Here is a 25,016-nt window from a genome sequence, read left to right as displayed (position 1 = left end):
GCTAATGTTACTATTGAAGTTGAGGAAAAAAATATCTTCAGTTACTTATTCTCCAAACCCGAGGTATTGTTTCTGCTCAATGTAGTATTTGTTTGATTGTTATTATATATGTTTGTTTAAGGGTAAAAATGTTGTATATGTTTTATTGGCTAGAGAGGTAGGGGTTGTTGAGTAGTCTATGCATGCTACTTTAGCTAGTTTAGGTTATTGGGTTTTGATGAAAGTCAAGTTCTATGGTTTTAAACATTTGTAATTGTTTAGTTATGATAGAGTTTTGCCTCCCTTAATATTTTACAATTTGAATGTTCAGAGTAATTTGTAGTGAATAAAGTAGGCCATATGTTGTTAGCAAAAATGATAGCAAGTGTTTCTTACAGCTATTCACATATTACTTAATAAGGGTGGCAAACAACCAGGGTATGATGTGTTGATATAAGCTGTGCATAACCTCTATATTCCTAGCTGTGATATACGATGTGAGCAGTCATTGGTATGCATGTGCAGGGAAGCAAAACATTTTATGTGAAATAAGTTGAAATGGTTTACCAATATTTACGTTCACACTTTGTTTTCTTTTATGACATTATTTTTTGTAGGCTAGGTCTTGTTCTCTCGAGTTCACAATAAATTTGAAATTTTTTTGGAAATGGTGACATATGGGATAGTTCATGGGCTTATCGTTGCGATCAAGCTTCAGATATCAGTGCAGGAGCTTATTTACTGAGGTTTAAAGGATTATCATACCCTTTAACGACTCGGATATCGCTACAATCTCAAGATTGGTTGAATATTTCTTCTTACAAAGAGCGAATGTTGGGTCTTTCAGTTGGCTTACTTTCAACGAGGCATCATGATTTGGCTTACAATCTCACTTGGCGTAATTTAACGGATCCATTTCAAATGTCCTCAAGGTCGGTTAGGAAGCAGCTTGGGCATAGTTTGCTCTCATCGCTAAAGTACAAATTCACTGTCGATAGGAGAGATTCTCCTCTGAGGCCAACCCGAGGATATGCTTTTGTTTCCAGTACCCAAGTTGGTGGGCTTTCACCCGATAGTCGGAGCTTGCGATTTTTACGCCAGGCCTCACTCTTTCTCTATGTTCTTGCTTACTTTAAAGCGCAGTTGTGTTCTGTGATTCTGTCGAGTAGTGTCTTGCTATAACCTTATTATTCATTGGAAGTTGGATATTTGATTGTACAATTGTTTTTTGCCTCTGATCTTCCGTTTTTTTGGATGAATACCACGTTTTAACAGTTGACGTTCATTGAATGTTTGTGTCTATGTTCTCATATTTTAGACCTATTAGATTCAACAGGGTTTAATACACGTTACATTGTTTTCCTTTTGGTGTGTGTGTGGGGGGGGGTGTTGGGCTGTGGTGGGATGGCATATGGTACTGTGTTGTGTACTGTTCTTTCAGACCTATTGGATTCGACAAGGGGTTGAGATACATGCTTTCATATTGGATTTATAGAAAATCTACTTTTTTTTCTTTGCTCGGTCAGTATTTACTTATAATATATGAAAATAGGCTGATATAGCCCACAATACAATAGGAAAGCATTACAATGAAGTGGCTAAATACCAATCGACTTTTATTATTGTACCGGAGTAAACAGATGAACAAAACCTTCAATCTATATTATGTGGTGTATCGTCATTGCTTCCTTAGTGGTTATCTCTGCATGACCTTGTTTTACTTTTTTTCCTTTTTTGGGCTCAGTGACCTTGTTACTCTGCATGGCCTTGTTGTCTCAGTGTGACTTTCCAGTTTCCACATAATAAGTTGGATCAGAAAGTGGAATGCTTAAAACAATAACTTGTTTGTTTCTGTTCTCCTATGCTGATCACTACGGAAAAGTAATACAAATATATGTACACCTTCGCTAAGCACTTGGGCCTTTTAGTTTATTACCTCATTGGGCTCGTACGTGGTGCACATCTATATATATATATAAAAGCTCGCGCACATTCTCTCTCCTCACCATATTGTTCTATTTTCCAACCCAAACAATATGATTGGCTCCTAAAAAATCGGATAGAATAATAATTAGTGACACCTCCTCAGCTTTGTTTAAATCTCCCTAATTTATTCTTAATTTTCTATGGTTCCTCAAACTAAACAAAATAAAAACCATTCCCTAATCATAAACACTCAGCACACTATTCTTTCTGTCTCTTTTTCGCCCTTTTTACCTACTCGCAAAGAACAAAAAAAAACTAGCCGTAATTCACATACCTTCTTTATCCCGTATGTTTATCCCATATCTGCATACGCTTGCTCCTGAAACACCAAAACATCAAATCCCCAATAACATTCTATAAACGTCTCGAGCCACGGAAGGATTTTTAGAACCCTAAAACGTTATCCTCCCTCCCTCCTCGCAGCGATCACTCCATTTTTCAAGTCTCCCATCTAATCATCTAATCAATGACTATCATTTCAGACCTTCTCTAAATTCTTAATCTACCTTGCCGAAGATTGGTTCGAAAAGGTCGAGAATGAACTCCATTAGGTACCTAATCCATCAAAGTTTTCAGTCCCAGTAATACACTATTTTTCACCTTAACTCCTTGACCATTTTCTTCAATAACAATGGGTGGGTGCGTTTCTTCAAGGCGGTGGCGATGCGCCTACTATAGATTACTCCGGGTGTGTTTCATGATAATGGGACAGAGTTATCGGTTACATCGCCGATATAGAGTCAATGTGAGAAGAAGAAGGTGGAGTCGCAGAAGTTTAATTTGAAGAGTCTAGGAGGGGTAGTTCTAATGGTGGGGAGATTCATTTAGTTTGAGGTTGGGGAATTTGCAGAAATATGTTGAAGGTGAACAAGTTGTCGGCGGGTTGGCCTCCTTGGTTGAAAGTGTCATTCTTTGGTGAAGCCATTCAAGGATGGATTCCTCTTAGAGTCGATTCTTTTGAGAAATTGGAGAAGGTATAATGTAGTTTACAATTTTTCCTAATTTGGTTTTTACAATTTTATTTGACTTTTGGTATTGATTTGGAAATGCTTTAAATGCTGCATTGGCCTTTTGTTGTTTCAAGTTTCATAAGAAAAAAAGACTATTTATTTCACCTAATATTCTAACTCAGTGAAATTAAGCTTATTTCATATGTGAATTCAAAACTTGCCCCTCGAATCCAAGGGCCAAGATCCATTTGGTTCTTACTCTCCAACAAGAATTTTATTCATTTGCGTGGATGCTCTAAGGTATCCGACAACTAGGACTTATTCAACATCTTGAATTGACTGAGATTTGTTGCAGATGAAGAAAAAGTGCAAAATGCTAATTTAAAAGAGGCTTTGATCCCCGAAAAGAAGAGTAGAGTTAGAGTTCTTTGACAAAGAGAGACCGACGTTTGACCTAGGCGTTCTATTAAGGGCTTCAGCAGAAATGATGGGGAAAAGAAAGATGGAAAGCACATACAAAGTTACAATAGACTCGGGTCCCATTGTCGTAGTTACAAGGTTCAAGGAGATGAGTTAGAGTTCTTACAACTACCACGATGTCTGTATCAAAGGTGAAATTCATTATGTATTGGAAATTCATTCTTTCAGTCTCTCTATCATTACTCATTAGTGTGAAAGTAATATAATTACTGTTTTAGTTTTTATTGATTAAGTAGTAAGAATACACCTGGAAACAATTTTCCTATTGCTGTGTAGTTTAAGCAACCGTTTCGATTCCTAACTTACTATTTCGTTGATACTTCTTTCCAGATATGTGTCGTTGTTAGCAGAACAACATATGCACCAGAAGACATTATTCTTGACAGTGCAGGTGTGAAGGTAAATGTTTCCTTCTATAATAAAAATATTGCTTGATATGATTTTTTTATTTCTGAATTCCTTCCTCCCATTTTATGATTTTTTTAAAAAAAGTTTAGAATCAAACTCAAAATTTTCCTTGCCGAAACTGTGAAATCAAAAGGTATCCCATCCTATTTCCTTTTAGATTGTATAAAATAATATCATACTTTACCCATAAAATAATAAACATATTCTTAATGTCCTGTTTGCATACATTATAGTCTCAGGTTGACATGCATTTTATTACAATTTTTTGGTGAGAGAGGGATCAAATGGTGTATAGTTTATTTGTTGGTAACTTGGAGGATTAGAAGCATGACTATTGGTTTCCAATTGGCTGTTTTTGCATTAATTGCTACTTCATCAATCTTATTGATTAGTGTACCCGTTTTGCTGCACTGTGAGAGTGTCCACGTAGGCTAATTTTAACTACCCTTTTTACTCACGAAATCGGAGAACCCGGCGATTTCAACTCCCAAAAGTGATCAAACCTAAACCTAAAACCGGTGATTTAATATAAAGAATCAATTTAATCCTATGAGGTAAACTTCAATCCAAAGATCTAATTCAGATCCGAGAGGGCTTATGTGGTGTTGTCTGCGGGGAGCAAACGGAGTCCCCAAATCCTCATGTTAAGTGGAATTGGACCCCTCCGAACTACTTAGCAAGTTCAACATTGCACCCATGATCGATGCACCCCAAGTAGGTCAAGATATCGAGAGACCACCCCGGCATAAAATTTCTCTTGGATCTTTGGAATAGGTAATGTGTGCTCTCCCAAGACAACCGGATCCCTCTCAAGTTGTAGGAATTGCGTAGTAGTTCACACGGTTCTTATTTCCGGTATGGTGGAGGAAGTAAAACCAAGCTAAGAAGACCAAGAAGGGTTCTACTGGGAAAGCTAGCCTATCCAAGTTCTAAAGGGAAGTTAGAGCTGAATAGTACAGATCCCAGAAAAATCCTTCGGTAAGATATAACTATCTTCTAGAGGAAAATGACTTTGAACTGGTGCTACTTGCAGGAGATGCAATCAGAAAATTATGAAGGGAGAGCTAAGTCATATTTTCCCCGACAATAAAAAAATCATAATTAGAAAGTCACATATGAAAAAGGACCTACTTCTGCAGAAACTTAGGTTACCTTAAAATTGAAAAGGATTCACTTTAGTATAGGTTATGTGTCCCTGCATGTCATTTGTTACATGCTCTTGACATTCACTAGGTAACTGCTATTGTGCACACTAACATGCCTTATGCGTATGAAGGCAGTGCAGTTGGGCGTTGGGTTCGTGTAGCGCAACCACTTCATTTGCAACAAGGATACAACGAATTGGCTCTATTGTCAGACACAGTGTGTTTGCAGGCAATAGTCACAAATATAGATATCTAGGGTCACGTGATCTGATGCCAACATAGGTCTATATAAAAATGCAAAAAGCTAGATTGGCAGATTAAACAAATACTCTCGCAATAGGCATCAAGTTTTGTTGCAACACATGAGGGAAATGTGAGCTTTGTTGCGTCATTGTGCTCTATTTCTACGGATACAGCCTAATTATTATAATGGCCCTGGAGCTAGATTTTTGGACCCGTTCAACGAACGGAGTCCGTTTTTATATAATTTTTTCTATTTTATTATTATGTATAAAAAATGTTACTTCAAAAGTATATTAAAATTGCATATAGTCCAATTTTATCGCTTAGGCCCATAGTGCACTTCTTAGGGCTATAGTACATCTTAAACATAGCCCATAATAAAGTTTGTTAACCCATTTAATTGTGGTTGAGTGTAATTTTTTAATGAAAATGTGTCCTTGGTCAGAGTATTATTTATTAAGAACTTTTTATTGATGTATAAACTTGCACTTACTGAAACATTAAGTTGTGACGGAAGAAGAATAAAAGAATTAGAAGGATAAAATTCGTATTGACTAAACTATTATTTATCTGCTACTATTTATCAAGGTATGTGGAATTTATAGTTAAAATATTACAAACAAATTTGCAACTTTACATAATGTTGTTTGAATATGGTTTAACATTGTTTGAACAAAGTGTTAGAGTGTATTTTGTATTTATGAATAGTGCATCCAGGAAAAAAAAGCAGTAATGTTACACCAACCAACTTATTTCACATTTTGAACTACTATTTATATCTACTAATGTGTCAAAAGTCCTAATCATTGATTTACATAGAGATACGTATCCGCGTGTATTGTAATGCAAAGCAACATTATCCAAATAGTAAGTCGCAATAGTATGTTTAAAAAGTAAGTCCGTGTAACACTACTCCTTTCAAAGAAAATGCATTGGGTTTTAAAAAAAAAACAATGAGGCCAAAATGATTTTATGGACAACTCGATGTTTAGACACCTACACCATCACAAAACTCCAATGAATTAATGGACTATGGGCCAAAGTTTGGGCTTTCGTAAAATATATACATATTTAGAAGACCAACTTTTTGACGTAAAAATAAGGCAAATTGTAAAAGCTTTGAAATGGGCTATGTTATTTTGGTTTGGTCTCTACTTATTTTCAATTTTGTTTTTGGTTTATTTTGTTTCTTTGACTTGTCATTGGAAGACCATGTGTACAGGATCTATTATTTATGTGCTTACAACAAAAAAAGAGGAAGTTATGACGCCTGAAGTTTGTTTGGGTGGAATTGTAGAAGTTCTTCCATCATCGTTCCTTACACCTCTAGCCACAAACTCATTTCCCCTCATCAGACGCCATGGATGGGTAAGTTGTTTTAGTCCAATTGCTTAAGATACTTAAGAGACAAAGTAAGATGAGTTGTATATGTGCATGTGTTGGGGACTTGGGTGTTACGAACTACATGAAGATGAGTCCGATAGCGATAGTCTTCTATTCATGCGTGATATAAATCAATTATCAAGTTTAAGTGTACTTATTTTACTTATAAATAGTTAAGAATGTTGTCTCTTATCATTACACCAAATTACATTTAACTAATATTTTGCCTAATTTAATTTGTTTACTTTGTTTTGAAGGATATGTGCTTGCAGTTTAATAAGTTTAATTGATTCTAGTTGTCTGGGTTATCGTGAAGATTATTTAGTCATTTTAAGGAAAATTGTCAGTCGTCATATGGCAACAAAAACAGCAGCTGAATGTGTTAAATATATGGAAAATTGGAAGAATTATTTTATTACCAAGAAGGAGATATAGTGGGTTGTTCTAGAGAAGTGAAAACCAAAGTTGAGCGTGATATGGCGACATTATATAAAATTGGCATTCATTTGTACTCTAGTGGGGTTTCCTTGGAGTTCAATTGAAAATATTTATATATAAATATTCCAACAAAGTCTTGGTGTAGTCCTTGGCCTAGTAGGCCTGTTACCATTAATTTATATATGTAGGACTTCTATTGTGTGTGAGATTCCAAGCGGTTTGTCTACCCGTTTTTTTTCCATTCCATATTTTCACTCATTTTTCTTGGGTGTTTAGAGCATCTTCCATATTAAGCCAAGTATCGTGATTATGTACACGTTTTTTAAAGCATTCCAGTCAAGTTACTTCTAGCCACAACATTGGCCAAGTAACGATTACGCATTACACATTTTTAAAGCATTCCAGTCCAAGTTACTTCTAGGCTAATTTCCACATAGGAGAGTAAGCCTCCCGCCATGTTGTTTCTTGTATCGTTTTTTTTTGTTTTTTTCACAAAGGTATCTCGATCGGGGGATCTCTCCCAATATACTTGAACTACTTGACCAAGAAAAATAGATATAAGGTACTATACCTAATCTACTTCGAGACTTCTAGCTAGTGTTGTTGCGTGCCAAGCATTTTTCCGAGATACCCAATTAAACGGAAAAACAATCGGTCAAAAGGATATCGTGGTCGAGAATTAAGTGCCTTCTCGCCACGCCAAAGCCAATAATAATCACACAACTTTTGCTAGTAAGAACGTAAGATAATTAACCCTCCATTCCCATGAATAGTTTTAGTCAGTAACTCAATTTTTGTTAATATCATTCGATTTTCTTCAATTGATCATATAATCGACTTCCAATCAAGTAGAGTTCTTCAATTTGATGGCTAAACATCTTTTTGACTTTCACATCATACTCAATAAATAAATAAATAAAAATAAAAAAAACTACTGCCAAACTAAACCAAGTTATGTACTATTGTACTGTCAACAATCTCACATTTGCAGTGTATGATACCAAAGAAGCGTACTAATCCTCAAGATTTTCTTTTTTTAATTCTGAAACCGTTCTTTTCCTCTTTGTTGCTTTTGTCCTTGTTTTGGTTTTTCTCAATGTCTTTCATTTCTTTAATTTTTTCTTCGAGACAATATTAATATATCTTATCTTTGTTGTGTTTATCATCAACCAAACAATCTAGCATAATATTTCGGGACGCCGAGTTGATTATGTTTTTTCAACCTCTTTTCTTTTTCTTCAGAAGTTCTTTGAAATTGAAGTCTTCAATTTCAATATCACGTTCATCCTTTATAAAGCGATTAAAAGCGTGAAAAGCTGCTAAATCATCTGCTTTTGCAACAGAATATGTAGTGCTTCCATCAATTTCTTTAACTACGACGTCTTCATTGTTAAAGAATAAGTCTTTTGGTACCTTTAATGTTATAGTGCTTTTGAATCGTCCGTTCTCTAATTCTGTGTTGTAGACTGGATCTTGCTGAACGTTAAGTCCTCCTTCTAGAATTTCCTTTAGCAATTTTTTTTTTACATAAGCTGTAATTTTCGTACGACATTATTTGCAATATACATAATAAAATTTATAAATTATTTATCCAATACTCTTTAATATTAATAAGACAATAATAGCAAGCATATGCTCATATCATGTACCTTAAAAATAGTTATATCAATTAAAATCAGAATAATAGGAACTCACCAAATCACCAAAGATTATCCGGATATACGGACCATCTGCATGCAAAATGCGGGGTCCGAGAGGAGTCGCTATATTCCATTTGCGGGTCTTGATCCGCGTGCCACTAAATATACAAGAAAAAAAACACAGCAAATCATTACCTAATTTGAAGAATGAAAACATATAAAGAACAACAAAAAAAACATTAATATAGTCACTTCTATCTACTCCAATTCACGCCATAACTCTAACCATGGGACACATCATTCTTGAGAAGCAACAAAAGACTCACCATTAGATGATTCTGAATCTGAAATGCCAACCATCTTCTGAATTGAATCAACATCCCCAGCTTCAGAGAGCGTGTGTGTCCGAAGAGTAACTGCGTCCTTGCTGCGTATGAGAAAATTATAGATCAATATAGATAACCTAGGATGCCTCAATTAGATTGTACAAGAGTTCCAGCAAAGGACCATACTCTGTAACTCCAAATATCTCCTTGATGATTAAGGACCTCTCCCTTGAACAGAATTCTGGCAGCTGATCCACAATCCCCAACAAAAGGAATCATTTCAATATGTGATATACACAGAAGATGCTTGAAGGCGGTGCTGCTGTTATACAAGGAGGCATGTTTCTGAATTTCAGGTGTACAAGCCAAGGTGGAGTCCCATGGTCACCCGGCACTTGGGTTCTCCATGATGTTTGAGGAAACGCAGAAGACTTTATCGACGCAGGTCATCTATCAATTCAAATTTTAATTTTGTAGTTAAAAACACTTTTCAATAGAAGACAGTGGAACTTATCAATGCAGGTAGAGTTGGTGAGCAGGAATTCAAACGACATGGTCGAAGTTAAACACATTGTGACCCTGCATCCAGATGTCTTAAGCTCAGAAGTAGTGATGACAAACTATAGATCTTCAGCTCTAGAGCTGACTGGGTCTTTGTTGAGCCATTTAAGCATAAGCAGCCCCGATGCAACTTATGCTGTTGGGCTAGAAGGTTCAAATAAATTCAGCAAACCACCTTTTGTGTCTGATTACACCATCATTCCGACAGTGTACTCATCCAATAAATAGAACTTCCCTTGATCATTTCTTATTCAACTTATCTTGGGAGTACACAGGACAAAGAAAAAATTAACCTAATGTGTGTTAGCGATAATGTTCAATATAATCAGAGAACGCATAGGAAGCACTTCACCAGAAAACTATGAAAAAAAAATTAACCAATTTACTTTTGGTCTTAGAAGTTCCTTTAATCTGAATAAGTTTCATGACTTTCATCTATTATTTATACGATCAAATTTCAAATCATTTACTTCCTAAAATGTATGTGACCAGCTATATTAAGAGTTGTCTTTCTACTGTAATACAACAAGGTAGAAGAAACTCAGTTGCAATGGGGGAGTAGTGGGTTTAAAGAACTATACATTTTCAGTCCTGGATCAAATTACGAATTGTATGGTAAGTATGCGTACACCTGTACAAGTCCATCGGTGATCTTTGAAACCAATTGTCTTGAATCCTAAAGGTGTATGGAGGGGCGAACACTTTCTACATAATCCAAACCTCTAAATCATACAAGGGGAGAAAGTTACTGATCGAGACCAAAAGTACATTATCTGTTTCGTTGTTGCAACTCTATCAATTAACCAAAATGTTGATTCTGAGTTATAAATTGCTTCAGAATTAAGAAGGAAAAGAAAAGAAGGACCAGCATGTATTTGACACCAAGAACAAAGTCAAGAGAGTCAACAAATAGGTTGTATTAAGAACATAAGAAACACAAAAATGAAGGTACAACATGTATTTAATCAAGTAGGAATGAAATGATGTCCTACTTCATAAGTGTCCATCCATGTGATTGATAATAGGACTGCAACTAAGATTATGAAAAACCAGCAAACGAATTTCAGAACCACATTCATAAAAGTATTTTGTTTGATACTACGACTTCCGACTCCATCCTTACGTCCAAACTCTATGACACTAGAAACTTGATCATTAACCCATGTGATTGATAATAGGACTGCAACTAAGATTATGAAAAACCAGCAAACGAATTTCAGAACCACATTCATAAAATTATTTTGTTTGATACTACGACTTCCGACTCCATCCTTACGTCCAAACTCTATGACACTAGAAACTTGATCATTAACATTCAAAACAGAAGCATTCAATACGTCAGACTTCCATTGAAATTGTTTAATAATGCTTTTTGGATATAGGCATATGTAAGTCGATTGTTATTTTCTAATTTTTAGTACTTGCTTTAAACTTGATTGGCCTTCTTCCTGTTAATAAGACTGAGTTCCCTTTTGTTCTTAGGTACTTACACTTCTAATATTTGGCTTTTGTAAATTATTTATGTGATTGTTGATATGCCAAATAGTTTTTCGCTATAAACATGTTACTTTTTCCTTAGTTGCTATAATCTAGATATCCAACTCATATCCCTATCTGCGCCTGCAAATTCTACTATCAGTATAGATGACTACAAGGAAGAGTCCCACCATGCTTTAACTTCTAATTGTCAAACAAAAAAAAAATTATAGATATGTTCAAAATTAGAGTCATACTAATCTTTGGAATTCTAATGAAATAAAAAAACCTTTTCTTATATATATACAAAACATAACGATCATATCCCCCCCACTCCTAACGATATAAAAAACAGGGTAAACTTTTGGTTCTCAATTATTTTTTTATGATATACATGTTGAATCAAATATTACATATCTAATTGAATTGCTCTAAATTTTTTCATTGTATAGAATAGAAGATATTGAATTAAGGCTCTGAGAAAAGAGTAACACAAACGGTTAAGGTAAACAAATTTTTATTTTTACATCTATTTCAATTTTATTTATTAGTATTAATAAACATGTTTTATTTAATCAATGAATTCAACATCAAAAATATATGTTATTACCTTCTATTAGTTTGTGTTCAAGTATTACTAGAGTTATTGTGGTTAGTTAAGGTAAAAAAAACATGCACATAAACTGAAACCTAGGACACCAATTCAAATTGATACAAATAAACTGTTAAACTAAAAGTTGTGTACCTTAAGCCGAGCATGCAAAGTGAGCAAAATATCATTTAGTAGTGTTGAAGCCCAAACTGGATCAGGATGCTCAGATGCGATTATGGATCCCAATTCATCAAAAGATTCATATAAACTTTGCATCCAACTCCAGTTACTATTCCCATCATGTAGTTAGGCAGCTCTCTACAACAGCAACGCGGCGTTTGCAACGCAGCTAAACGCCTTAACATAATAAGAATGGCGTACACAAAGTGAGAGAATCCATAGTTAAATTTCACCATATAATACGTTATTGTCCCTGAAACAACTGAAATCACGACAAGAAAAGGGAAGGACAAAAGGAAGTTGGATATGGTGAATGCACCAACTCCATAGTATCCACTGAGCCTTTCGCGACTAAAGAACTGTATGAAACAGAAACTTCAAGATTTTAACAAGAGCTACAACCTTTAGAATTTGTCTTAAAACTATTTCGCTACGATAGAATGTTGTAATGTTTGCTGTGTCAGCTAAATGCATTAGGTACACTTAGGGTGTGATACTTCTATAGCTGGATGCCTCATAAGACGTAAATCATCTTAGTAAATTCTGCTTAATTGAACACAAACTGGGAAACTACGTCAATATGGGATTTATTCAGTAACTAAAAGTAATTTAGTGGAACCAGGATTACTGTAGTGAATTTTGTTTTTTTTCATTCATAAGAAGGGTCTGCACTGATTCTTGATACAATCTCAAGAGGAGAGGTCAGAAAAAATGGGATAAAGAAAGTGAAGCGTGAAGTAAAGATGCCATTAACAGAAGTATTTGACATATACAAGCTACCTATAAGTTTTCAAAACAAATAAGTTGTCTGACAATAACCAGTCTCCTCAAGAAGTATCATGAAGGATTTGTGCGAGCTTGAAGCTTCCAATCTGATTTTCTACACTACTTTAAAGCAGATTTAGGAGGCAACTTACATGTAATCCATTTTATAAAATTAGGTATGGCTCGAGAGGGTTGAGCATTCTATATCTATAACAGATGGAGCATTTCTCATTGAAACACTAAACTTGGCGGGACTAACTATTTACATTATACAACTATTAAAAGAAAAGATTGTCGAGAGAAAGACATAAGTAGAGTAAATCCAAAGAACTATGGATAACACAACAAATTTTACCCCGACCACTTCTTAGCGACTCAAATGACTCACCACTTTTCAACAACAATATTTTCTAGATGAGTTCCTAGAGAGAGCCTACCACCAAATTTTTGAATTCCCCTGACAAGAGAATCAACAACTCCCCCACTTCCACGAAGAAAATACTCAAGTTAACAACCAAGTTTATACCATTCTACAAACATATCGATAAATGGTGAGACTGGATATCCTAATTGGTTGACAATTTGTAATTGTTCCCGTTTATACTATAAAACATTTTGTTGTCGTTACTATCATATTCCAAATCATTAACTAATTTAATTTTTAAAATGCAGCTCATGGAGTATGAAACCAAACACAATATTTCACTCAAGGCGGTGTTGAGAGAAATTCTCATCAAGGAAAAATCCGGGGAGAACCCGGTTTACATATCAAAGATTGAAAACAAACCGACGCTGCAGATGTCATAATAGATTTGCCGATAATGAGAGAAATCTTCAAAAATCCAAATTATCCTATAAGCCAATCATTTTAGGGGCATTATCAAACTAAGAAAGTGGACTCGAGAAAATGCGGCTGCGAGGAAACGCTATCCGCTTCCCTACAGCCAGATATATACAAATTTGAGGTTTTAGACATCAACCACAAAGAAGTCATTACTAAAGCGTCAAGAGCTACATGAAGCAAATACTAGAGAAAAACAACTTCAGCAAGATATTGAAAAATTGAGAAAAGAAAATGCCTATTTGAAGTCAATAAATGAAGCATTGTTTATAGGAGGACCAAATTGGGATATGGACTACCTAAGCATCCCAAATAATTCATCGGATGAGGATGAGGATTAGCGTTGTGTTTTTGAAGCTGAATTCTATATTGGATGAGGATTAGTACAGTGTTAGATACATCAAATTTATGTTTTTGTTTTTTCAATTTGAATTATCTATAGTTCATCATAACTTAATGAAATATTTATTTTAGGACATATACAGAGTCGTTCAGAATTTTCTTTTGATGACATTAAGAACCTGTTTTGGCTTGAATCCACCTAAGGTCATCTGAAACAAAACCTTTTGCTCCTCACGTGTTAGCATAACCCCATATGTATGACCCCCTAAGTCAGTCTTTGAGATACATGATCTATGTAAATAACAACATTGCCGATCAATTGTCCCTAGCATAAATTAGAACACAATTCGAAACTCTTATGATTTGCCTTTCAAATTAACAATAGATATTTACCGTTTCTATAAAATAGTTACTACATATCTTCAGTTTCATGGGTACTATCTCTATTGTCTGGGAATTGTCGTCTATTGCATATAGCTTAGGTTTTTGTATTGAGTGTTCAATTGGTGTGGTATATTAAGCTTCTTTTGGTATTGCAAGACGAGTGGGTATTAGGTGCATTTTCTAAGTGAAATGACACCAAATATTGATTGTACTCTCAACAACATCATTTGGCACATAGTCAAAATCGACATGAACATAAGTATTTCTCCAAAAATTTAGTTTATTATTTTGTCCTGATGCTACTAAAAATATATTATGAATAATAACAAATACCTTCTGCAATGATTCCGGCAGTTTCGAGCTTTAGATTGAACCTGTCATAAAAGTATTGTGCAATTATGTTGTCCACCGTCGATTCCACTCCAAAACAATACCCATAAGTCAAGGCCAAAATCCACCCTCAGTAATTGGTGACCTGTTGAACACCTGCGACTATTTATCTTTTGGTCTCTCTCCTGACTTCTGGAGCAGCTTGAATGCATCACCACTCTGGTAGAGCACAAAACAATGTCAGAGAGACAGTTAGCATCAGTAATTACGATGCTAACAAAGATAGTATGATGTTTAAAGCATTACTCTTAAGAGCTCTCATGCAGACGTGTATCAGACAGTAGCTCCAAGAATATTACTTTGGCATGTGGATAACACACCGTGAACACTTTCCTTCTTTCATCAGGGTGAAGGCTTCGTTAATATCCTCAAATGGCAGATTATGTGTGATAAACTCATCAATTTGAATTTCCTGCATATGTAAACTATCAAAATTAGCTAATTAATGGAGCATGACGTGATAAGAATCATAAGCTTCGCCATTACAGGCAATTGAATCTGCGCTTTTGAAAGAAAGCAAGCTGCGCGGGAAAAACTGATAGCGATTTAAATTTGAATTGAATTTTAGATTCAATACCCACAATTTGTTCGGCCCAGGCCCAACACTAATACTTATGGGTTTCTAAACCCAATAGCTTCTACCTAATTAAAAAAAATATATCTAATTTAAAATAAGGTGATTTAACTTTAGGACGTCCCAATAATATGGGTATTTGCGTTGGACCAAAAGTTTTACGTTTCAGAGCTTTAGGTAACCCTATCGTTAGTTAACGATTCATTTACCAAGTTTGACTGTCTATTGTGGTGTGTCTGGTGTTATGCCATTTCAAAATGCAACAATTACCCCTCACACATTTTGCACGTGCTCACACCATAAAACTCAAAAATTATTTAACTAATTATTTCATTCTTCCTCTTCTCTATTATTTACAATTATTTATTGACTTCATTTTATTATGTATATTGCAGATAATGCATGTATGAAAATTACTGTTTATGTAAAAAAAAAAAATGCTAAAGGAAATTCTAGAAGCGAGGACTTAACATTCAACAAGATCCAATTATACAACACAAAATTAGAGAGCGGACGATTCAAAAGCAATCGTGACATTAAAGGTACCAAAATACTTATTCTTTAACAAAGTGAAGACGCGTCATAGTTAAAGCAATTGATGGAAGCCCAACATATTCATTTGCAAAAGCAGAGGATTCAGCAGACTTTTCACGCAATACAGTTTTATAAAGGATGAGCGTGATATAGAAATTGAAGACTTCAATTTCAAAGAACTTATGAAGAAAAGAATAGAAGTTGAAGAAAAGCAAAATCAACTCGATATCCTCGAAATATTATGCTAGATTATTTGGTTGATGATAAACATAACAAAGATAAAATATATTATCTTGAAGAAAAAATTAAAAAGGAATGAAAGGCATGTAGAGTTTTATAATAAAGAAAAGAAAACCATGAAGATTAGTACTTTAATACCAAAACTTTATTATGTTGGTCACATATTATTTTTTTTTAATGAGGTTTAAGCTTTTTTTATGAAAGTTTGTAACTATTGAGTCAGTTAATTTTTAGTTTAAATTTATAATATTAGCTTGCCATTCCTGCATAACAATGTGGTCAATATCTTTGATCTCCAATTTCAACATGAACATTGGTTAAATAGCCATTCCTGCTCTTTGTACTCCCTCTACATTGCCCAAAATCCATTTCCACAACCTTGACATTGTCTTCAATCTGTCTATCAATGTACATGCAGAAAAATCATATTGATGATTAAAAGGCGAATAATTTGTATTTCTTTTATTTATAAGAGAGATTCTCCCATCATAATAGTGGATATGCTCTTAAGTAGTGCAAACTATTTTCAGTAGGATGCATGTGGTCATTTTATTTATATAGAAATAATTTCTTATCTGTGTTATAATTTCATATCTGAGAAACGACAAAAATAAGTTCATATCTGTGTTATAATTAAAAAGCAAATACAAGAGCTTCACCTTCGTTTACAGCAAAACAGTCCATATCTACATCTGTATTTAATTTAAGAGATTTAGACATGAAATCAAGTGGTATGTTGAAATAACCCTTTCTCAAGCAAAAGTGATACACCAGTTGACCGAACCCCAAGCATTCTCATAGCAGATATAGCAGCAATTCCAAAATTTGCTGAAATTTGGGAAACAAGAACTAAGAAAGATCAAGAAATATACTGATCTAACACAAAAAAACTACTTCGACACAAATTTTCATACATTTAAAGACATCGGTAGGTTATAGAGAAAATATACGGGCGTATAACTCGATGTTTGCTTTCACATCAACTGGAGGAGTGATTGATAAAAAAATAAACAACGGAAAGGGGCCATATGTTTATAAGATAAGTGAGCAGAATCATCACAAAATTGGAACCTTGCTACCAATTCCAAGTTAGCTTTTAAATTTGGCCAGTTATACATATATACAGCAAATGAAGTGCAAAATATTAGATTGTTTAGGTATGTATAATTTTCTTTAATGAACAATGCAAAAAATAATTTGACATTTGATTTTTCTTAATAATTTTGTGATTACATGTCATTTACCTGTTAATTTTGTTTTTGTTCTTTACGCCAGGTCAGATTCCTAAATTTGGCCAGTTATACGTATATGTTACAGCCAATGAAGTGCAAAACAAATTGAACTCTTTTAGTAAAAAGATTGAAAAAAAAAACCGTTAGATCCAAACATTATAGCAGGACTCATTGAAATGTTAAATGAAAACAACATAATAGCTGAGAGTTACATAATGGCCAGAGATAGATTTATAGAATCTGAAATCGCTGATGTTAGTATAAGACTCATTAGTACAAGACAGACTGACGGAAGAGTATACAATATGCCAACTTCTAATGAGGTAGCTGGTCTCATTGTTGGTAATGAAGATGAATCTCAAGGTAACCGTCACGTTGTTGTCGACAAGAAAGGATACGGCTTGAAGAGGATCGATGAGACTTTTCCAAGTTTTATGTCAATGCAATACCCTATCTTATTTCCTGATGGAGCTAATGGGTATAGGGTAGTAAATTTGGTAAGAGACAACATGTTACCATAAGAGAGTATTATGCTTTTAGAATGCAAATGAGAGCAAATGAAGGACTAACAATATTTAGAGGTGGTCGATTGAAGCAACAATTTTGGGTTGATGCATACACTGCTGCTAAGGAAATGAGGCTTTCGTGGGTTAGAAATAACCAACATACGATTCGTGCTGAACTATACCAAGGTTTGGTTGATGCTGTTATTTATGGGGACCCTAAACCTGCATCTGTTGGTAGGCAATTAGTTTTACCATCGTCTTTTACAGGTAAGTTCAATCAAATCCCAAATACTCACTTGGAACCTTTGAAAATGAATATATAATGACAAATGATTAATTTTACAATTGTTTTTTATAGGCGGTCCAAGATATATGGTTCAAAATTATCAGGATGACATAGCCATTTCCAGATGGGCTGGAACTCCTGATATTTTCACCACATTTACTTGCAACCCCAAATGGCCTTAAATTCAAATGGCATTGGACAAGGTTTCATTAGCATTCACCGAAGTCCTTATTTTGTGTATTTTAGCCTAATCAATAATTTCATATTAAAATTTGATCTGTTTATTATGTTTATGGTTGATGACATTCAATGTTTTGATTTGTTCCCGCTTTTTTGCGCAAGTGTTTTCCAAGCTTACGAGCCTGTATAGAACAAAAATATAGCTTTACTCCAAAACTTGGGGAAGAAGAAATCTCTTCCTCAATTCAATAATATCCACATTAGTAGCTTTTATCTACAAATGATGAGTGGTGTGCTTAACTGCTCAAACCCAGGTCTACTTTTTGTCTTCCTCAAGATTCTCTTAGAACCCTAAGGTACACAAAGCATAGATGCCTCAAATCTCTCTCGGGCAAGAGCAAGTAAAATTGGAAAAACCTCATTAAAAAGAAACAGAGGCAGCCCCAATCATGTGAAATTGGCGAAGGATATGATGAGTTTAAGGTTTCTTCATTCTCTTCCCCAGAATCCAATATAAACTGCTTTCTGTCAACAAAGAAAACTTTCCAAGCATCTTGCTTTACAACATATTGGGTTTGATGTGAAAAAAGCTTTGTTGAATCGGAACTTGAAATAAACCTTTGATTTCAAGCAAATGCCTGATTTTCACATAACCCCTCTCTTTTGTCAATTTTTTTCCCACTTTTTTGTTTAATATTCACTTATTTTAAACATTTTGGAATTTTGAATTTAGTCCCGTTTCTACATAAAGATTATTTATTTTACATTTTTTTAGCAATTGGGTATCTTAATTTTTCCTTCTTTATCGTGACAATTAACCTTCTTCTTCATGTCAGTTATACTTCTCTTATTCTCTTTCTATTTCTTTTGCTTATTTTAATTTTGTATTGTATTCTTAATTATTTGGTTATATATATTCTTATAATTTCTTAAGGTTTATAGCTTCAAGAACTCTTTATGCCAATTAAGCTTTCAAGTTGATTTCCATTATGTTACCCCATGAAAGCATCGCGTAAGTACCGAAAAAATTCAGTTTTATTGAATGATTGTGTTTTTGTTTTACATTTTGTTTGCTCTGGGGAGATTTATTATGTTTTTTTTTTTTGTTTTTAGTGATATGTCGATTGTAAAACTGGCGGTATCAAATTCAATCAACATGCATTTTACACACTATTTCCTGCTTTCATTGATATGAAAGTAGGGCTTAAAGTACCATAAATACATGTTGCAAAAACAAAGTCAAATGTAACAACAAAGGCTAATAGTACTTTGGTTCCATGGGAAATATGGAAGCGAGTCAAACGACATAAGAAAGAGATATCATGTTTTTTTAACCATATTTAATATTACATATTTCAGCCAACATGGCCATACCTGCTTTTGGTTTACTTATTATTATTATTATTATTTGAAGCAATAATACTTTATGCTGATGATATTGCTATATTGAATGGGATTCCTATTGCATACTAGCCCATTGCTACATGTACTAACTCATGTTCGTAGCCAATGTTTTGTTCAATGGCGTGTTTATACTATTGATAGCTAAATCGGTTTCTTACCCTTATGTTAAATAGTTTTGTTAAATCTCATGTGTAGAATACCCTACATATTCTAAATCTCACTTTTCTCTTCTTCCCTAATAAAAATGTATTCAACTAAAATAAAAATTCACGCACATTTCTCCAACAAAATTCTTTCTTAATTGAAAACAACCATATTTATTGCTAATTAGAAGCCATTTTTACCAATATTAGTGTTGATTCTCTCTTTCCACAGTTGAGTTGTTGTAGACAGACACTTAATTCTTAAGTTGCTACTATGAAGCAACACCTGTTGTTGTTGCAGGATGAAGGAACAGGTTTTATATTCATCATCTTCTTTAATTCTTTTATTACCAATGACTTTTGAGGTCTAAGATAATTTATTTTACTACCTTTATATGCGGGTTTAAGGTAATCTATTCTACTGCCTTTATATGCGTTAATACAAATTGGGCTTTCATCATGCATATAGAATATTCATCCACCAGAATAGTGTTTTATTTTTGGCAATGAATTGGCCATGTTCTTTGACACCATTAATAAGATTGTGTGATTGGTCATGTACTACCCATCCCTTTTATTGCACATCGTGGACCAAACGTAATTATTCATGTAATTAATAATTCAATGACTCTTGAATTTAGGGTGTACGTAATATATGGAGCTACTCCATGTCGTCTCACATGGAATGTATGAATTGTATATTCATATTCTATTCAAAATTGCTGAAGCAGTTATCATTCATAAATAAAAATAGACCTCAGTATCCATAATTAGTCATTCTAAGGTCTTTTTGTAGTTTAAGAGTGACATTTCATGGGTGGCCAGAGGCCATCCAATTTTGTTCAACTCTATATTGAGTCGCAATAGTAGGTTGTTAAGTAGATCTTAGTAGCCCTGGGTAAATATGTTTTTTAGTTTTATGGATAATCAAGGCATCATAATATTTTTAAGAAATCCATTCAGGCTACTTAGTTTCATACCGCTTTCGAAATTTTCAAATGATGTTTCTCTGGGGTAACAATTGAGTTACATGAAAGAGGTGGGAGGTCGGAGTTTAAGATTTGGCTCCTTCTATTGAAAAACAAATATGGGATGCAACAACTATTGGATACTCATTAAGGTAATCTATCTTTAGTTTATTTTAATAGTTGTTACAATTTCATTTCTACTCCATCTCCCTTAGAGTTAATTACTAATTATTTTTAAGTGTTGGTAAAATATAACGGAACATGAGGTCAGGTAGTAAGATTGCATGAGCACATATGTCCCAACATGCGATTGAGTTATATATAATAGTACTGATAATTTACCATATTCCGTTGCCTTGGTTTGCAATCATCATATACATTATTTCTTATATTTTTTATTGCTTTCATGTGGCATTTACTTATTTCACCGAAAATAGGTTTTGAGCGTGTCTATTATAATGTCATACTAAAGTGCTAGCTATATAGTAGTACATCTAGATTCTAAAAAACATTTTGTTATTGGAACACAAATCGCCTCAGACAAAGGTACTTTGCACCTGCAAGTCATATATTTACAAACTAATCTCACATTCTCATTTAGTACTATTTTTTCCACCAATGTCCGGGACACATGCACGCCGTTTACTTATAAAATTCTCATAAACATGTCTTTACCCTTTGCATAGACTTGGGAGATCATATATGTTTATATACCATATTCTCTTATCTCTTAATCTACTTACTTGACATCTTCTCATAAGGTAACAATATCTTAATCGACATGTAATTTTTGTTTAGGCGAGTAATAGATGCACAACATGGTTGTGCATGGGGAAGAGAACATGAGTTAATAATGACTTCACATCCTCTCCGTTTCTTTTGATGCTATAAACTTCCTGTAATTATGTTACATTAAGTGTCACAAATGTTGTAACATATGGTAGAAATTGAAAGTTGTATTTATATTAGTTGAGTGTTGCATATTCATTTTATTATATGGATGCAAAATCTGTGTTTCTTTATGATCGATAAATAAAAAATCGATTTTTATGATCAGTCAATAGAAAATCGGAAGATGTATAACTTACAAAACTATGTTCATGTATAAAAATCCTGTTTAGGTAGTGTTTCATAGCTATGGTCATTACTAAATTATCAGATTGAACGATAGAAGTTTAGCGTGAATATGAGTGGTATAAAAGTCCTATCTAGGTAGTGTTATTTCAGAGTTGTGGTTAGGAAAAGTACCAAATTTTATGTTTCCTTTTATTTTATTACGTAAAAAAAAAATACAAAAAGATTAACGTTTTCCTCATGTAATAATAAGATTTATGTATAAATAAAAACATCATCATTTATAATTAATAAATGTTCATTGGCTTTGTAAAAGCCAAATATCCCAACAATTTCCCACTTGCTTTCAAAACCACATTGAGCAACCACTCTAAGACCTATATTATCCATGTGACTCTCAAAAGGATTGATAGGCAAAACTTTAGTAAAAGGGTATGCAAGATTCTCAGTTGTAGGAATCTTTGTAACTGCAATATCACCACGCTACACAATATCACGTATCAAATGATACTTACGCTCCACATGCTTTGACCTCTTATGATACTTAGGCTCTTTGGATTGAGCTACTACACCACTATTGTCACAAAATAATGTTACAGGGATCTGTGAAAACTTCTTAAACCAGACTACCTCTTTTGCTGCTTCACTAGCTGCAACATACTCTGCCTCTATAGTCGAATCTGCAATACATTATTGTTTTACACTTCTCCAACTAACTGCTCCACTACCAAGTGTAAACACATATCTAGATGTAGACTTTCATCAATTGTGCTAAGATTTTACCAACTATAATTGATGTATAAATACGGCGCACATAGAACTCTTAAAAACAATAGCCAACTAAAGTTCAAGGCCAAGTGACCATGCACAAAAAATGCAATTCTTGGATGTTACAAAATAATATATAGTTTGGAGTAGATACATAAACTAAAGTTTATTTACCGTTTATGATATAATTTGTTTATTAAATTTTGAAAGTATACCAGGCCGACCACGTTCCAAATTATTATTTGTTAATGGGTAATTTTTTGCAAACGTTAATTAAGATGAAATACTTCGGAACATTCAGCAACCATGATTGTATTATTATGGCTTCATGTCGATTATTTATTTTTGAGTATGTTCAATCGAGAAAAGAAAAAAAAATGATTATTAAGAAGAGATTCATTGCCGGAGAAAGGTAATCTTACTCCCATGAATGAAATTGTTTAAATTTTTGTTGTTTGAATTTTTTTAATTCATGCTATGCAGAAAATTTTAAGTAAATTCAAAATGTCTAGCAAAAAAAATTATTTCATTTAACAGCAGAAATTATGGCTAAGTTCAAGACGAGGAGAATATGGATAGATCAGTTAAAGAGCTTCATCTCTTATAGTATAAATGTCTTGCATAATTATTTATTGCTTATCATTTTCTTTATTGTTTGAAGTCTAGAACAAAATCTGGCAAATAATTGGCCCTGGAACTTTGATCAATTAATTTAATGTATGAGTTTTTATATAGTTTGGAAATAAGATTTTTGATATATAATAATAAAATGAAAAAAATTACCACCAATGGATGTTCTATAGTCTCTACCTCTAGACTCAACTTGAGCTCCAATAAGAAATTCCATTTTTCTCTAGAGCCAACCAAATTTGATGTGTGAGTGTGTTTGTGTATAAGTCAGTTAGTGTGTGCGTGCGCACACGTGATAAGAGATATGATGATCATATGTGAGCTACTTCATGTTCTAATCTTTGCCATGAAAGGGTGTCTAGGTGACTCAGTGTTTGTATGGAAACAAGTTATGATCTATCATACATTATTATTAGTCATAGACTTATATCCATAAAAAAGATATAGTTATTGGTTTATAGCAGTTTTCAAGGATAACCCACAAAGGAAAAATTGCTCATTAAGTATCTAGCGGAACAACAAAAAGATAGTGAGATTTTAATGCAAACCTTAAGGAGAAAATAGAGCAATGTTAGAACTAACAATTCCCCCGTAGCAATTGCGACATCCAGTTGCCTATAAAGCAATATCTACAAAACTAATTTAGCCAATCATTTTCGGGGACGTATCAAGCTAAGAAAGTGGACTCAGAAAATGCGGATGCAGGAAACGCTATCCGCTTTCTATAGCAGATATACAAATTTGAGGTTTTAGATGCCAACCACAAAGAAGTCATTACTAAACGTGAAGAGCTACATGAAACAAATACTAGAGAAAAACAACTTCAGCAATATATTGAAAACTTGAGAAAAGAAAATGCCTATTTAAAGTCAATAAATGAAGCATTGCTTATAGGACCATATTGGGAAATGGACTACCTAAGCATCCCAAATAATTCATCAGAATTGGATGAGGATTAGCGTAGTGTTAGATCTATCAAATTTATTTTTTAAGTTATTTTCGAGCTGAATTCTATATTGGATGAGGATTAGCACAGTGTTAGATCCATCAAATTTATGTTTTTGTTTTTTTCGATTTGAATTATCTATAGTTCATCATAACTTAATGAAATATTTATTTTTCTCTACATTTGCATTTACTTTTACAAAAAAATTAAGTTTTACATTTGTTATACAGATGAAGGCAAACAACCGACTACCAATAATCACGGCAGACATGTACACAGGTTTAGATGATAGTACTAACAACTCAATGGTTAGAGAAAAAAGATTTAGCGCTATCACAGTCAGAAAAACCCCTGAAATTGTAATAGATTTCAATGCTGATGAAGAAATTGCAGAATGTATTGAAAAAAATGGAATTGCCTCAAGGAATGAAGGATTTGTAAACCGAGTATTCAAGATCAAACTTGAGAAATTTATGATGAATTTACGCAACAGCCAATATTTTGAAAAAGGTAAATCAATACGTTTTACATTTACTGATTGTTAAAAATTAACAAATCAATGTTAGAGATAAAAAAATGATAATAATAATTATTATTATTTTACAGCTATCTACAGGATAAATTTTCGACCCAGAAGATTTCCAAGAGCAAATATTTTTTTATTTTTACAGGCCGTAGAAAAGAAAGAATATGCCAACAACGAGGAAAACAAGGACACACACCCAACTGTAGCAGAAGCAACTTAAAGGACATTCGAATTAGAAAACGAACAAGTTTTCTATATCAACAACACGTAAACCATCGTGGTGATGGACATAGTACTATGAATAAAAGCTTACTATTTATGAACATTAGTCACTATTGAAACTGCTATTTTAAATTTTAGATTAAAAACATATTTCTTGCTTCAGCTTAGCGCCTTAGCTCCACGTTAATTTGGCAAAATGTACTTTGTCCACCGTCCACCAATAAAAGGAAAATAAACTTTTTCATCCATTCCCTGGTGAAAACGGGGGCAATGC

The 25,016-nt window shown here is 33.7% G+C and overlaps 1 protein-coding gene, 1 long non-coding RNA gene and 1 pseudogene across 5 annotated transcripts in view; all 3 read left to right on the top strand.

Moving 5' to 3' along the window:
• Window positions 1-25,016, top strand: part of LOC147506346 (uncharacterized) — a 49,371-nt gene that overhangs the window by 5,388 nt on the left and 18,967 nt on the right. For 3 of the 4 annotated variants that reach the window (XM_086558539.1, XM_086558542.1, XM_086558541.1), the window contains exon 3: window positions 64-1,080. In XM_086558539.1, coding sequence (XP_086414665.1) covers window positions 811-1,080 — 270 coding nt within the window. In that variant the 5' untranslated portion in view covers window positions 64-810. The remainder of the gene's footprint in view (window positions 1-63; window positions 1,081-25,016) is intronic. The other variant, XM_086558540.1, reaches the window with a different exon arrangement.
• On the top strand, window positions 3,326-5,181 carry LOC147506350 (uncharacterized). The gene is made up of 3 exons (XR_015193694.1): window positions 3,326-3,526; window positions 3,726-3,794; window positions 5,080-5,181. It is a non-coding gene; the product is annotated as an uncharacterized LOC147506350 (long non-coding RNA).
• On the top strand, window positions 9,171-10,482 carry LOC147506349 (protein NDH-DEPENDENT CYCLIC ELECTRON FLOW 5-like; annotated as a pseudogene).

The sequence above is a fragment of the Coptis chinensis genome, chromosome 4 (genome assembly GCF_015680905.1).
Source record: "Coptis chinensis isolate HL-2020 chromosome 4, ASM1568090v1, whole genome shotgun sequence".
NCBI lineage: Eukaryota > Viridiplantae > Streptophyta > Magnoliopsida > Ranunculales > Ranunculaceae > Coptis > Coptis chinensis.
Note: the sequence above shows the minus strand (reverse complement) of the source record. Positions and strands in the feature narration are given on the sequence as shown.